The sequence below is a fragment of the Microtus ochrogaster genome, linkage group LG5 (genome assembly GCF_000317375.1).
Source record: "Microtus ochrogaster isolate Prairie Vole_2 linkage group LG5, MicOch1.0, whole genome shotgun sequence".
NCBI classification, from domain to species: Eukaryota; Metazoa; Chordata; class Mammalia; order Rodentia; family Cricetidae; genus Microtus; species Microtus ochrogaster.
The window spans coordinates 59,405,566-59,422,186 of NC_022031.1; the positions used below are offsets into that span (position 1 = coordinate 59,405,566).

The 16,621-nt window shown below is 42.7% G+C and overlaps 1 protein-coding gene across 1 annotated transcript in view; it reads left to right on the forward strand.

Annotated features, from left to right (window-relative positions):
* The window catches only part of Clvs1 (clavesin 1), a 126,596-nt gene that overhangs the window by 45,822 nt on the left and 64,153 nt on the right, over positions 1–16,621 (forward strand). Inside the window, exon 3 of the mRNA XM_005362293.3 lies at positions 15,606–15,780. Within this exon, the coding sequence (XP_005362350.1) occupies positions 15,606–15,780 (175 nt within the window). The remainder of the gene's footprint in view (positions 1–15,605; positions 15,781–16,621) is intronic.

Consider the following 16,621-nt stretch of genomic DNA (forward strand, 5'->3'; position numbering starts at 1 on the left):
AAAATAAAAAATAAAAAAAATAAAAAAAAAATTAGATGCTAGCTGTAGAGCAAAGGATGAGTGTATAGTCCATGACTCTAGAGAAGCTGAGAAACATAAGAGAAACAGATAATGGTACAAACAAAAGATCCTCGTCAACACTTGAGGCAGGTGGGAGAGCTGGTCCTGAGATCTTAAGAGCCAGAGAGTTTTCCCTGACCCTAAGAGAACCAACCTTGAGAACAAGAAAGTGGGAGACGGGGCCCCACCCCTTGCTCATCTCTGCAGGGGGTGAACTAGCCAGGCCAGTGCTGGAGAGCGCCCCCTGGTGGTGAAGACAGGGGAGAGCTGGGGGGCTGACCAGCCCTGCGACTATCCAGGCATAGAACCAATATCCACTACGTTTGTGATCTGCTGCAACACGTGGTAGGAGGAGATTGATCCTGTGGACCCAGGGCTGCACGACTTCCACGACACAGGGCAGCAGGTTTATCCACGAAGAGTCCCACAGAGGGCCCAATGTCAGTGGTGTAGCGGAGACCATGGGCCCTCGAACCAGACCAATGATTCTTTGTGATGAACACCTGCATGTAAAAAAGTAAAGCGGTTTCCTGAGTGACTCACTGTATCACATTACAGCTTCCATAAAGAGATTCCCCCTCCCTTCCTTACCCCCCTTTTTCTCTCAAATTTTATTTTGTTTTATTTGGGGGGCGGGGAATGGATGGGGAATGGATGGGATTGGGAGGCATGATGGGAAAGACAAAAATAAAGAAAAAAATGTTTCCGCCTGTCTTTTTTAAACTATGGAGTTGGCTTTGCTCCCATCCATGCCCGTAAGTTTTATTGATGCTAAGCATTGAGGTTGCCCTTGACTTCCTTAGCTAGAGTCCTTGCAAAAATTCCCCACTAGTTGGGTCAGGCAATGGATTCAAATGCCAACACATCACCATCTGTATAGAAAGCATCCTTCCAGAAAGAGCCCAGCCAGATGTAAACTAGCCTCTGGAACCCACTTTAGCTTAAGATGAACAAGCTCAGGAGCACCAAGAGAAAACAGCAAGTCAATCCAAAATTAATAACACCCTATAGTACACGTGGGGCTTTTGTTCATCTCCCTTTTTAGCTGTGCCACACAGCTATGTATAAGCACATGCAAGATATATCAAGCACCTCTATTAAATGTTGGCAGTTTTTGAATAAAATGCTAGCTCTATTGCTGTGCTATCCTTTCAAGTTTTCTGTTTGCCTGGACATTTTCTTAATAAAAAAGTTGGCAGGAGCAAACCCTGCTGCCCGGCTGGGGATTATATGATTTCTTCCATCCCTTCCCATCATGATAGCCAGACACTGAAGTTCAAATCTTGGCTCTGATATTTATTAGCTGTGTCCTCTGGGTCTTAGCTTTTCTCATGTATAACGATGACAGCTTTGGAGGAGTTCTAAAATTCTGTGTATCTTAAGGTCACCAGAGAAATTTATTTGAAATCTCCGGGCAACCCATTCACATTGTGAACGACCCTCTGTGACAGTACATTTTTTGCTTCCAATCTGTATTTCTCAAACACTGATTTAAGAGCTTCCTTCTTCTTGACCCAAAAGGGTAAGAAGGAAGACTTCTTCAAATGCTTGGAAATCATTCTTCCCTCCCTGTTGCCCGCTTCGTTTCCACATCTGTCCGTTGTCCTCACAATGCCATGCACTAGCCTCAGGGGCCTTTCCACTGTCCACAGTCAGCTACGCTTTACTTTTCTCTGTATCGTTTTCAAAGTGTGTGTCAGCCCTAAGCCTTGTTAATCCTAGTTGATTCACTTTGACTGCTCTGCACTGTCCATTGTAAGTTCTCCAGTGATTAGTCTGTATTTGTGTATGATTCCAGACATGCTAATTTATTCTTTTTCATAGCAGGATAATGCAGACTTACACTAAAAAACAAAACAAAAAAAAACCCTGTGTTTACCTGTATAACAGCAACATCGGATCCATGAGAGCTAAGACACCATGAAATGGTGCACAGGATTTGCATATGGCCCTTGTGCCTCCTTCCAGGTCTTCAATCACCTCTCAATTGCTTGTGATACCTAGCGAGATGTAAATGCCCTGCAGATGGGTGTTGTGTTGCATTGTTTGGGGAGCCATGACAAGGCGAGCCCAGAGCACACTTCAGTGCAGATGAGTATCTCTGTGGCGAACAGTTTCACTCTGTAATTGGCTGGGGGAAAGATGTGAAATCTATAAATAACCCTAGACTCAGTTTTCTAAGTTTATTTCATGTGACCTTGAAATTTTGTATTATTAGAATACAAAAATGTGAGCCCTTTTAACTTAGGTTCTTTCTTAGAGGTATATCACATTTATTGGTTTACAGTTCCCCAAATTATGGTTTTGGTACAAAAAGTAATTTGCAAGTTTTGCTTTGAAAAATGTTTTTATTTTTTGATCATTGCTTACTGTGAAAGATGAAATCATCATTTGAAGGACTAAGTTACACACACAGTGCCTTGTTCTAAAGTGACTGAGTTTACCACATATGATCAAGTTCAGAGACTGTAGACATGGCATCTGTTAAAGAACTAACAAGAGGGCTGGAGAGATGGCTCAGAGGTTAAGAGCACTGACTGCTCTTCCAGAGGTCCTGAGTTCAATTCCCAGCAACCACATGGTGGCTCACAACCATCTGTGCCCTCTTCGGGCCTGCAGACATATATGCAGACAGAACACTGTATACATAATAAATAAATAAATCTTTGAAAACCAGAACCATCAAGAACAAAGGGACTGTGTCCACAACGCAAACGAAAAGGGTCTCTCTGCTTAATTATTCCTTTCAAAGACTGCAAAGATGGATGGATCAAAAAACTGTGGATTCAAGAAAGCATCCCTCCCCTGAGTCAGGGACAAGCTCTGTAGTTTACTAGGTACATACAATTATCCTGTGGAAAATGGTTCTTTTGTCCCAGCTCAACATTCTGCCTGGACCAACAGTAACAAACCAATGGCCTGTGGCCCAATGTACTGTGTTTAGTCACATGTGCCAGCTGGCCCTTTAAGGAGTTAGACTTGTCAGTGCCTGAGTCCTGTTTCTGGAACTAAGTGTCTTCTGGTCTTCTAGTTTACTGAACACTAACTGTGAGCCTGTATTGAACATTGGGGAAGACATACATCCCCGCTTTGAGACACTTGGACATGCTGCAGAGCCATTGTGGACAGGCCCAGGGAAACTAGAAAGGCCCAGTGCACTGAGATCTAGAGGGAATAATGGGAGCCCAGGTCTTTCTCTAGAAGAGGCTACTGCTCTCAGAACAAGGCTTGCTGTGGGCGGGCCAAGAGAAGGTGCTTATTTGGCACCAAAGGGCAAATCCCAGTTATCTTATGACGTGAGTGTTTGTGGAAGTCCTCATTCTTAGCTGCCACCAAGAAAGCATCTCAGAGCCAGAGACAGACACATGCAAGAAAGCCAGTTAAGCAAACATTTGCGTGCATTTAGAACAGAAATGCAAATCATTCTATGCACACGATGCACGATGCACACTCCTGTGCATTTTCATTCTAGAGAGAAGGAAGGACAGGGCATCCGAGAGATTGAAGCAACCAAGAGAGACGAACTTAGCTAATGCCAGTGTCTCATCTAGCTGCATCCCATTTAATCCTGGACTTGAGAGATAAAAACTTCTGGGAGCGTGTTGACTGCATACTACTTAGGGGTGTCAGGACGCGTTGGGATAGTGTGACTGGAGGCATGATCTCTGCTCCAATTGGGCAATGAACTGTTCTCACAGTTTCACTGAGCGTATCTGGAAATGGACTTCGTCATGCTAGCTAAGATAACAGTTTGCTAACATACGGGATCTTTTTCTGGATTGACTGCACTTCAAAGGTTATTATTCATTCCTGGCCTCAGCCAAGCAAAGGTTGGTAGCGTTCTTCAGTGCTGAGAAAGCCATCAATACCCTGTCTCTCTGTGCTCACAGTTGCTGGGAGGAGTGAGTCCAGCTCCTTTGAAGAATCACCGCGATCACAAATTTCAACTTCCTCATTCTCTTTAAATTACAAATCTATTCCGTAAGAAGCAGTCTTAGTCATGATCCATAGTACTTCTCCAGCCTGGAGATTTCTGCGGTCAGCAGTTACCTACAGGATACATATATTGTCTCGGGGTGCAGAGAATTATTAAACAGGGTAAGTGCGATCAATGACTCCTGAATGCGAAAGAGGAGACAGAAAGGTCTAGTGTTCTCTCCTGGGAAGGGGCTGTGTGAACAGAACTAGGAAAAATCATTCCTGTGGTTTGATTAACAGAAAGGAAACAGGCAGCAACTCATCAAGTTTAGCATTCAAGGATTAAAGTAGAAAAGAAAATTTGAGATCGGATTTTCCAGTGGCAGAATCTCAACAGTTTTCTTCTTTGGACACTAAACTACTGGTTTTCTAAAGTAGGGTCTATTTTTTGAGTGTTTTCCAGTTATCATTCTCTACGGTTTTGTTAAGTATACGCACCCGATTCCTTCGATGGCGAAATTCCAAGCTGAAAGACGCACTTCCTCTTTTTTGTGAGAATTTAAGTTGTATGTGTATTTATATAACTACGCAATGCATTTCCCAAATTCCATTTGGCTATTCAGAGTGTGGAATATTTGGGATCAATTTTGAAGATAAATGTTGCTGATGCTTTACACCATCTCCTGCCATGTAATGGCAGCAATAAATAATAACTTCTGGCTCCAGTTGCTTAGAGAATTGCCAAGAGATAATCTGTGGTGTAATTAAATGAAAGACACCGATGTTGTCTTTAACCACTCCTAGAACAATTCCCCGGTGAGGCATCAAAGCTTCCATGGGAAAAGCTACGTGATGGGACAACAATACACTGACCCCACACCTAAAATAAAAACCACTGACCTTGCTGGGCGGTGGTGGAGCACGCCTTTAATCCCAGCACTCGGGAGGCAGAGGCAGGCGGATCTCTGTGAGTTCGAGGCCAGCCTGGTCTACAAGAGCTAGTTCCAGGACAGGCACCAAAATCTACAGAGAAACCCTGTCTCGAAAAAATAAAATAAAATAAATAAAATAAAATAAAATAAAAATAAAATGAAATAAACCACTGACCTCGCCTTTATTTTTATTGTTTGCTTTCCGTTGTTGATAAATGAGTTGTTTTGCCCTATGCCTATTATTTTATGTTAGACTTTTGATATCCAAGTTTCTCTCTCTGACCATTGGGTAAGGTGAAACGGCAAGACTGTGTTCTGAGGAACAGAAAGTAGCATCACAAGAACTCCCAACTCACTGGCTTAGGAGACAGTGCAGAGAATTCATACGGTAGAAGATGAACAGAAAAAGAAAACTGAGTCCTTCAAGACATCCGCTGACCTCCTCCACACACGCAGCCCTCTCTCACACAATAAAAGAAACCGACAAAGAAATACGTGTAAATCTAAAAAATCAAACTATCATTCTTACTCTTCATAACCTGCTTGGCTCAGTTGGGTGTAGTGGGTACCTACAGTTCCTTTTTATGATAAAGCTAAGATATCCGTATCTCTACCTTAATGTAAACAAGATATGTCTGTGACTGCCAATTAGCTCTCAGTCCCAGCACTCTGGGTTCTACCCATTTACCGCTTTTCCAATTAAAAAGAGCTTCCATTTTCAGAGAGATGGAGGTTACAGGGCTATGAAAGCACAGACCTTCAGGTTTCAGGGGATAACTAAGCCACGGGTGACAGTTGTTATCTGTGGAACATTTAGCAGTAGAGATGAACTAACTCTTCCCACCTGACTTGCGTTCTGGCATCTTCACTATGACACAGTGTGCTCAGAGACCAGCATCGCTCTGAGTGTGAACGCAGTAAAGGTCACACCCTCCTTGACTCCTTCAGCTTTTAAGATCCAGATGAGGTGTCTTGAAGAAGATGCCATCATTGAAGAGTGACAGCAGCCAGAAAACAGCAACTTACACACAAATTTCATTTGCATAAATGAAGATTGTGTACTTAGCTCCATGATGTAAATAACGCACCATGGCTTCTCCTTGTCGTCTCTCATGAATTTAAGTGATTGCTGCTAATTACTATGGCTTGTGATTAAGAAGACCAGATTATTTATTATTTTTTTTATTTTCTTTTTTTTTTTTGAGACGGGATTTTGTTTTTGTTTGTTTGTTTGTTTTTGTAGACCTGGCTGTTCTGGAACTCGCTCTGTACACCAGGCTGGCCTCAAACTCACAGAGATGTGTCTGTCTCTGTCTCCTGACTGCTGGGATGAAAGGAGTGTGACATCACTCCTTTCTTGTCAGTAAAATTAGTTTTATTTATGTGTGTGCAAGTGTCTACGGAGGCCAAACAGAGGTTTTTGGGTCTCTCAGAAGCGTAGTTCCAGTAAGTTGTAAGCCACCTGTTATGGGTGCTGGGAACTGAACCTGAGTCCTCAGAAAGAGCTGTCAGTGCTTCTAACTTCCAGCCCCAAGGCTATAAGTTTTAAGGGGAGAAATGATAAACTAACTGTGTAAACTGCAATCAGATGGCAGAGTTTCTAAGTTCAGTCTCTCCTTATCCTTATGGTGGAAGTTACTCACAGGATGGAGGGCATAGATTTTCAGTTACAGAGCTAATTTAGAACTTGGGTTTCCCTTGCTTTTGAGATCTTGTGATTCTTCCAGAATGTATTTATCTCTTTACTAAGGACAAAGTTTTGGAGGTTTTGTTTTTAGTAGTCATTTTATTTTCCTGAACGAATTAAAATGTGAGCTACAGTATACTCTTGTCTCATTCCTGGATGTCTTCCATGACACTCTACGTCATCTTTCTAGTGTACAGTATTTTCAGAACTGGTTACTTTGAGAAGCTATTTTCTGGTTCCTAGTGACTACAGAGTATTACCAAGAGGGAAGAGGCTCAACGTGTCGAATCGTTCAAAGCTCTGTGGTACCAACAGAGAGATGTTTTCCTCACTTGCCTTCACACACAAGGCACTTAACATGAAAGTGATGTTACGGTTCTGAGTCAGACCCACTCAGAAAAAAGAATATCCATTGCAAGGGGTGACTCTCACATTGCCATAAACGCAGTAAAAGATCTACAAATGCTCACTGAATTCCACCAGTGCCCACATGAGGGGGAGATGGCGATGCCTGTGCTCCTGACCTGCTGGGTATGACGCTAGCTGCGTGTCTAATGCTTGGCACAGTTTTGTAGACTATTAGTGCATAAGGTACAACCTAAAGGTGGCATGTGTGAGGGAAAGCGGGGAGGGAGGACGAGCGAGGAGGACGAGCGAGCTGGGAAATGACTCGGTCACTGTACAGGAAGGCTGGGGAACGTGGGAAACGGCCACGTGCTTTTGGATAAGGATGTAGGAAAGCCTTGATTTGAGAAACTCTAGTTGGAAACAGGGAGGCCAGAACAGAAGAACTAAAAACACTGCTTATTTAACTATATTAAATGCTCATTTGCATTCCTGACAATCTTCCTAATTCTTACTTTTCTGATTCTCCTCAGCCAAGGGAGTTACCAAAATAGACAAGCATGAAATTAATTTCCCATCCTTGTTCAGTAATGGATAGAATGCTCACTTCCGTTGAAGTAGTCCTTATTTTTTTTTTATCTATTTTATCTATTTTTGGTCAATAAATGTTTTTTTAAAAACCTACTGGGCTTATTTACTGTTGGTCATAAGAACATACATTTAGAGCTATGGATTGGGTAATCCATCATGGGGTTTGTGGCCAGGGAAGACTGATTCTCCTTTCAACAGCCACTGATTGCCTGTAGCTCTTCATTTAGGGTGTGGCACCCTATGGTCACTTATTATCTGCATTGACATATTTTTATTATTTTTAAAAGTTCATGCACACTACATATATTTTAACTCATATTCATTCTCAGAACCTCCCCTTTAACTCCTCCCACATACACCACTATCTCTCCACCTTCCAACTTCATGCCTTTGTTAGATTCAATGGCCCATAAACTCCAATTAATGTTGTTTGTATTCTTCTGCATGTGGGGCCAGGCACACACTTAAAAAAAAAGCTGACTATCCCCCAGAAACCATCAGATAGCCATAGGGAGCTCATGAACCTTTCCCACTCCATTCTACACCATGGACCAGCTTGCTCATGTGCAGGTTCTGTAGAAGGCACCCTCAGGGCTGTGAGCTGATGGGTGAGATGGTCCTGCCATAGCCACAAGACACTTTTGCTCTGGATCTCCACAACCCCTGGCTTGTGTAACTTTTTCACCTCCTTTTCCTCTATGGTCCTTGACCTCTGGGGAGGGATGTGAAGTAGATGTTTCATTTCTGACTAAGCATCCCACAGTTACTGACTCCTTGCCCTTTGACCAGTTAGGACTTTCTATGTTAACTTCCATCCACTGCACAAAGAAACTGATCTGACGAGGTCTGAGAGCTGCACTAATCCAGGCTTAGGACAGGCTTCAAGTCACAGCAAACCCCATTATCTAGGTTTTCTCCAGTCATGGCTCTCCAGTAGTCTGTGTCTGCTACAAAAAGAAAGCTTTTTTTTTTTTTCCTGAGGGATGAGGGCTACAGGATCGTTGCATTAATGACCTCACAGCAGCTAAGGTTGCCTGCATAACACCTGCCCAAGATCAGGCCAGGCAGCATTTCTTAGTAGAATGAGATGGGTTACATCTGTGAGTATAAGGTTAAACGTTTAGAATCCATCTAGGAATGTTGTTGGTTTAGGAAACAGTACTAGTAAGTTCTCTAGGTCTGTGACCCCTCCAGCCATAGAGAGTTGTCTAGGCTTACAGTACCTGCTATAAATTCCCTCACATCTAATGGTCCGTAAGTCCAATTAGACATCTTCTGGCTTCCCTAAGGATTATAGTTCCACTACTATGTGATTAGGGATATCTTGACAAGCTGGTCATTGTTGGAGTTTACTGCTTTTACAGAGGGATAGAAGTACCAATTGCTTTCCCCTCTTGGCAGCTTGCACAGAACCTTCCAATACCATGGGAGCTACCCTTCATGGAGGAGGCTTCTAGATCAATTACAGTTTGAGTCCTCCAAGTTCTGTGTTCAGAGTATGCAGTATCCTCAGCAACATAGCCTCTCTCCAACCCCTGGGAAGCAACAAGGATAACAATGGCCTAACGTTGTTGTGGGAATCTCTTCGACCCCTTCCCCAACATTGACCAACAATTCAAGAGCTTCTTATGCCTAGGACTAGGAGTTTTGATAGGTATTTTTTTTTTTTTGCATAAGCTTGTAAGATGTTTCCCTATGGACTTTTCAAATACCCTTAATGTCATTTACCACACCAATCCTCTCATTGGGGCGACACTCCCCCCTCCACATTTTCCTTTCCATCTTCATAACACCAGTATTACCTCTTCTGTCTGCACTGTTTTAAAATCAGAGCCCTGCTATCAGGTTTGATTGTATTGTCTTCAGAAAACAGTGGTTCGGCTGTGGCAAGGATTGCAGTCATACTGACAGCAGATAAAACACTAACCTGCCTCTTTCCTACAACGCTACATTCTGTGGCTTGGTGTTGTGTTCTATAAGATATTACATAGTATTCAAGACATTATCCCACCTGAGACTATGGCTCTGAAGGCCAGATTTTCTCATGCTGTGATTAATCATATCAAGAAGCAACTTATTCTGGTATTGCAAGGAATCTTATCCTTATGCTAACACAAATTCCAAAGTTTTCTATACTTATTAAACAGTATGAAACGGAAAGAAATGGTAAGTATTTGTAAAGTTTTCTTTAGTTCCTTGGTATGCCCCCTCTCTCACTTCTTCTCTTCCTTTCTTTATTCTTTTGAGAAGACAATCCTATCTGATTGTGGGCAGAATCTAGGATACTGTTCCCTTTTCTTGTTTAGGAATGTTTGAGTTTCTAGCTAAACTTTAGGAGAGTAAAGTTAAGATTAAAATTGTGTTCATGTTAGCCATGCTCTAGGGAAGTCACACTGTTTTTGTTAGCAATCTTCTCAACACTAATATTTTTAGAACTCAAGCATTGTTACTTTCCATCGCCACATTGAAGAGTAAGGATTAATAGGCCTAGAACAACAATAACACAAAGAGTAATGACACTGCCAGATCACATAGGAATTGTTAGAACCTACCAAGGGGACTGTGTCACCCAAATTCCAGACCATTTTCCAAATACTCTTCGGCCTGAACAAGGAAGGAACAGGTTCATTTGAGCTCACTAAACCTAAGTTTTGCCTACTTCCCATTGTTCTGCCGCCACTAAAGCATGGTGACCACGAAGGGTAGCCCCAGACCTCATGCATCACAGATGCTTTCCCCATTCAAAAATACCTATTGCATGTGTCTCCTTGCAAAGTCATTTACAGAAAAAAGAAGCTTCCACCTGGAGAAACGAGAAGCTGCCCCCTGCTGAGCATCGTTCTCTGGGGGTGTCTGCATATGTGGGAAGTGGTAGAGGCCCCTCCCTAGGGTACAGTTCAATTTGCCATCATCTCAAATAGGGCTCTTGTTTGCCTGGGGGGGCCAAACGAGAAAGGCTCCACTAAGTATGCCTTCCCCTGGTTGTCCAAGGCCTCACTGTCAGTTAAGACAGTGGTTAGTTTGAAGGCAGTCTTAAATGGAATGGTGAAATACAGAAGAGTGCATACAGCTGGGCGGTGGTGGCGCACACCTTTAATCCCAGCACTCGGGAGGCAGAGGCAGGCGGATCTCTGTGAGTTTGAGGCCAGCCTGGTCTACAAGAGCTAGTTCCAGGACAGGAACCAAAAACTATGGAGAAACCCTGTCTCGAAAAACCAAAAAAAAACAAAACAAAACAAAACAGAAGAGTGCATACATAAATGTTTCTCGATCTGTGACTAAGACATAGGTACCTGGATGAGAACCATGCCTGACATGGTTTATTGTGACCTTGAAAATTCTTAAGGAAAACCTTCATAAATATATGTATATACACCACATATATATACACACACACATAAAGTCACATTGTTTAGAAATTATAAGAATTTACATGAGAGCTTTAATTCCAAATATTAATATATTAATGGCTTTTTGCTGCAACAGAAAAATTACCGCAGGGATATACACTGTGGTTGTGGAACTGACCGAGAAGTTCTCTCCCATTTTTCCTGAGAACAAGGATTATTTGCAATCCCACCATGCCTCTGCACGGTCATCTGCTTACACATGGCCTCCTTTCTTATAGGGATCAGGACTTGGACTGACATCTTAGAATCTCTCATCCAAAGTCAAGACAAATGAGCTGTTATTGAAAGCTAGACCTCTTCTAATTTTACACCGTTTTGTTTCTCACTTGTAGTGATTGTAAACCTAAAGTGGCAGCGTGAAGCAACAATAAAACTATAAACACAACACGAGAACCTTAAGAAGAGCTGTATTCATAGTCACTAGGTGGTCTCAGTACGATGATGAAGGACCATTAAAAACCTGCTGCTAAGGCCTAGTTAATTAAAATCCTTATGGGGAAATTTCAAAGCGTTCCCTTTTTAGGATAATTCCTTACATTTCAACGGCAATTTCCAGCTCACATAAGCGCTTTCGTGTAAGGTTAAAAATGTCACACTGAATCCTGACGACACAAAAGCTGTGCAAATTATGAAAAGGATAGATGACATGTAAGTACCAATTTTCATCTGTTATTTCATTCCGAAACACATACTAGAATAGTCTGATCTAATTGTGATTGCAGGTGAGAGATACTCTCTTTCATCTGGGTTATTAGAGTTAAACAACCCATGCCTACACCAGTTCATCTGGCAAAGACAGTCTGAAAATGGACTTTTTCTTACCAGTACCATTTGCCTTAAGTTGAATTGTTAATGCCCATTCTGGTTTGTCTAGAAACCTTGTTAGAGCGGGAAGGCTCGTGGTGACAGGCGCCAAGCACCAGAAAGCTTGTTTAATTAAAGATCATTGTTTTGGTAACAATTTTAGATTTAGAAATTATGTTGAGGGAACCACAGAGAGTTGCTCTGTGTGCTGTGTGCAACTGGCTTGTCGGGATTAACGCCTTAGTCTGCAGTAGTGTCCCAAGTAAGGAGCCAGATTAAGCCACTGCTATTCGCTGTTCCTCACGTCATTCAGATGGCGTCAGTGCTGACCAGTATCTCTCTGTCTCAGGATCTAACTCAAGAGCCAGGCTACATTTAGCAGTCATGTTATGTCAGCATCCTTTTGACTGTGACAGTTGCTCAGAATAGCCTTGGGTTTTGACATACTTCACAGTCGCGAGAAAGAGTGGTGGTCTGTTTCACTGACTGTCCTTCAGGTGAAATGTGTTTGGTGCTCTCCTCGTTACTGGTCTGGCAGTATGATGTGGGGGAGGACAGTTCTAGAAATAAAGCAGTATTTTTTATCCTCATAGCAAGAGCAAAACCCTCTGTGATTTCTCTCTGTTGATACCGCCCTTGGTCCCCGGGCTCAAGCTGTGGCCCTAGAGTTCTCTGCTGTGCGGGGACTCTTCTCTTTACTCTGCTCTTTAGAAAGGGGTCTGCATGCTTGGCCAGTATTTATGGAGAGGATGGTTATGCTCCAAATCCTTCAGGGTACATTATCTACATAAATTATTTAGTTTGGTGGCTTTATAAAATTCCAAACAGCTAAGAGTCTCCCACAAGTAAAGTGTATTACAAAAAGGAATGAGGAAAGGAAATTTTTTTAGGAGGAAGCCAAGAATTCAGGGAATAGTTCCAGCTAAGAGAAGCAGCTGCAAGGCCACTCCCCAGTTCCAGTGAAGCCTCCTAAGACCCGCTCATCTGCATGTCCCTGCCCACCACGTCATCTATAAAAGTTAAGCACGTAAACATTTGGAAGCGAAAGCCAGTCCCCAATCTTTTTCCTTTACTCCTGGGATCCTCTCACGTGGGTTCTTCCTGCTGGTGCCTGCTTTAAATTCCGGTCTTTGCTACAAATGGACACAATGAATATAGCACGAAGGAGATATAGCTCTTACTTAAGAAGTAGAGTCAGGTAGAGAGGAGTTAATTTATTAAATAGCTCCATAATTACCAGTTCCTATCTTCAACCATCGACGAAAGTGCTCTCTCGAGGCTCCCTGAGAATGTACTCTGGCTGGAATGGTGGCTCACACCCATCTTCCCAACCCTTGGGAGACCAGAGTCAGGCTGGGAATCTGAGGCTGTTCTGGGATTTATAGCAGAAGTCAGTCTCATTAAATCAATCAAGCCAACAACTAAACAACAAGAAGACCTACTGTGAACATGTTGGTCCCTTACCTTCCCTGTTCTCCTTAACCTATTGTTGTCCTGGCTTTCAAAACCAACCTCTTGCCTTGGACAGTTATTGATGCATAGCAAACTATGCCAACACCTGGTAGTTTAGAAACAATTGTTTATTCCTGTTCCTCTACCCGTGGGGAGTTTATCTAAGCAAGGTTGAGACCTGACAGGCAGCACAGTTTCAGGGTCCTGTGGATGATCCTCAATCCATCATTCTAGCTGTAGTACGTATGGTTTGACTGGTGCATTAGTAAAAGGGCAAGAGAACCAAATGGCATGTCAGGTCCTTGAAGAACAAGGCTAAGAACTGGCAATTTCTTTTTTTTGTCTGTCTACATGCCATTATTCAAGGCAAATCACATAGATAAGGAACTATGGCCTCAGGGAGTAGGTAGGCCTTGAGAATTTGGGGTCAGTGATACAGAAATACAGATTTTCCTTCATGTGACCCCTTTCTCCTTTTTATTAAGCCACCCTGTCTTAATCTTTCCACCTTTCATTGTTTCTTTAATTCTCCACCTTCCACCTTTTGTGCTGTATATAGAGTTTCTGTGGGACTCAGATTTTCAGCCATAGTTGTATTTCTTGCTTTTCTCTTGTTAAGAAAGCTTATCCGAGTTCAGATTCACTGGTCTCCTGTGACCATTTCTAGCCTGCCGCTCGATACGTTTATACTAGCATTTGAAATCACCCAAACACATAGTTTTTGTTCCACGTTCTCCTTAAATCAATATTTCTTCATAAGGTATATATCTGACTTAAGTAACTTGTCTGGTGACTATGTTAGACTGAAATCTAAGCCACATGCAAAATAAACTTCATTTAAACTTACCTAAGTTTCTAAGACTACAGTATCTCTAAAATAGGCTGCTTCTAAAAAGAAAACAATAACGCTAAGAGCACAAGAGCTACCATTTCCTCCTAGAGGGCACACATCTCCATGAGCATGAGGTTTGCACAGTTGAAAGTGATGATGTGGGGAGCTCTGGGCGCTTACCCGACCCCATATGCCAGGTCTGATCTAAGTGGGTAGATTGAAGGGATATTGTAGTTTGGTATTAGAGAGAAAAGAACCTTCATGAAGAGCAGAAATGGAGTGGGCTGCTTATTTTTTTAATTTTTATTTAGATCTCTCTTCAGTTCTTTATTATTGGAATTACCTATCCAAAGCCTGTTCACGTAAGGTCTATCACAAACTGCCATTCCTTCATACACTCTTTCTAGACCGATCAAGTGGTATCGACCCCTCTCAACTCTTGCAGCTCATTTCCAGCCCTGCCAACTATTACCTTTGGAAGTAGAGACAGAGTTCACTAGCAAAACTTCAAGCACAAAAGAGAGCTCTGAGCTTGTAACAGGTGGAGTACATCACTGGCCTACTGATCAGACACAGGTGCTCAGACTCTATTCTGTAGGCATTACGGTTAGGGTTCAATTCACACTGGTCATCTTAGGAATCCGACCTTTGACAGTGACTTCCCATGACCAAGCTCCTGGTTTTAATGAAGGCCTGAAGGAAGTCATAGAATTATGCTTGACATCCAGGCTTCTAGCTTATCAAAGACACCGATTAGAAAAATAGTTTTTCAGGTCACCTCATTTGCAAGTGCCTATATGATCATTTCATCATGTCTGAAACCTATGTAAATGGAACTCAGGAGTGATTTGGACCTGTGATGTAGGCTTATACACAGCCCTGGAGAACTATCACCCTAGTTTGGATTCGTCTGCCTGTTGTCATAGCTACTGATGCACTCAAAGTGATTTCCCTTCTGTATCACAACCTGTAGTCCTTAAATGAAAATAAGTTGTCCTTCCTGCTTTATTTTTTGCTATGCGTGAATCAAAACTGAAACCATAGCCACAATAGCATGGCCCTTTTTATGCTCCCTTCAGGGTTCTAGCATAAAAAAGAAATGGGAGATATTGAGTTTGAATAAGCTCTGGGATTGAGGTTTCTCTCCCTTTGTTCATCAATGATCCATTGAGAGCCTAGGTGCTGAAGATACTGCCAGGCTTGTAACGCACCCACTGCCCATGGTTATCAGAGTGTGGGGGGGCAGGGATGTGTTTCTGCAAGGTGTGGACAAAGGCACAGGGGAAGCAGAGCACAGATAGCCATGGGATGCAGAAGAAGGACGTTTCATGAAGTCTAAGATGCTGTTGTGACCAAATCAAGGGGATGCACCCATTCTCGCCACCTTGAAGCGTTCTTTCTGGATGTTCAGGACACTATTTTCATTCGTTCTGTGTATTTGTATTAGAACCTCAACGTGACACTGCATGCAGGGGTCGTGGGGCTGCGGGGCAAGGACAACAGAGTCACGACACAATGTGCCATCTGTCAATTCTCTAGACTCACGCGTGCTCTTCTTTCTGTTCTGGTCACAGGAACTCCTTCACAGATATCCTTCGCGCCATCCTGCTGTCTTTGGAAGTCCTTATTGAAGATCCTGAACTTCAGATCAACGGTTTCATTTTAATTATAGACTGGAGTAATTTTTCCTTCAAACAAGCCTCCAAATTGACGCCTTCTATCCTTAAGCTGGCCATTGAAGGGTTGCAGGTACGTTCAACAAGATGCGATGCCCCGTGTGTTTGACTGTACTTTGCCTGATTACCGCAACGCAAGTGTTATCTGTCCTTCGGAGTGAATAATATTCATCCGTGAGTGTTCCACATTTTCACCTCAGCCCGAGCTTAAATGTTTGTTGTCTTTTTCCTAATTAGCCTTCATTTTCATTAATCGCATTAAATTACTGTTGCTCCATGCCCAAATTCCCTGCCAGAACAATAATGTCTAGAGCCTGGAAACGTTTGCCCAAATCCATGGAGGTCACAAAACGATAACTAAGAAGCATTCGCTTTGTGATCTTATCCCACAGAGATGGTGTGGGGGTTTCCCTGGGTCTCCAGAAGCATCTTTGAGCCTAGAAATGCCCTGTGTGCACCTTGACTTCCCCGAGGGCTCTGAACTGCAGTGTTGGTATTAAAGTAATCACGTCCCTGTGAACAAAGGAAGTCCATGAAGCTCCGTAGGCAGTTCACATGACCTGTTGTCAGAGTGTGTCCTTTGAAGCAGAGATTTTTGTGTTTAGAGCAATTTTAGGGGACCTTTGGCATCCCCTCATCTCCCGAAACAGTGAGCCTTTTAAGGGTCAGTGTTTCTAAGAAAAGTGGCAAACTCAGAAATGATGCTTAGCCTTCTTAGACAGCACGTGATCAAATATAGAATTAAAGGCATATTTTGAGGCAGTCAAAAATCAGCATAGATAAAACTCACATCCCCTCTTAATTTGATAGAAAGATTTACTCAAAGCAGTGACTAGTTCCCTGATGTGTAGCTGCACAGAACATACAGACCTAATGTGTAGCTGCCCAGCAACATACAGACCTAATGTGTAGCT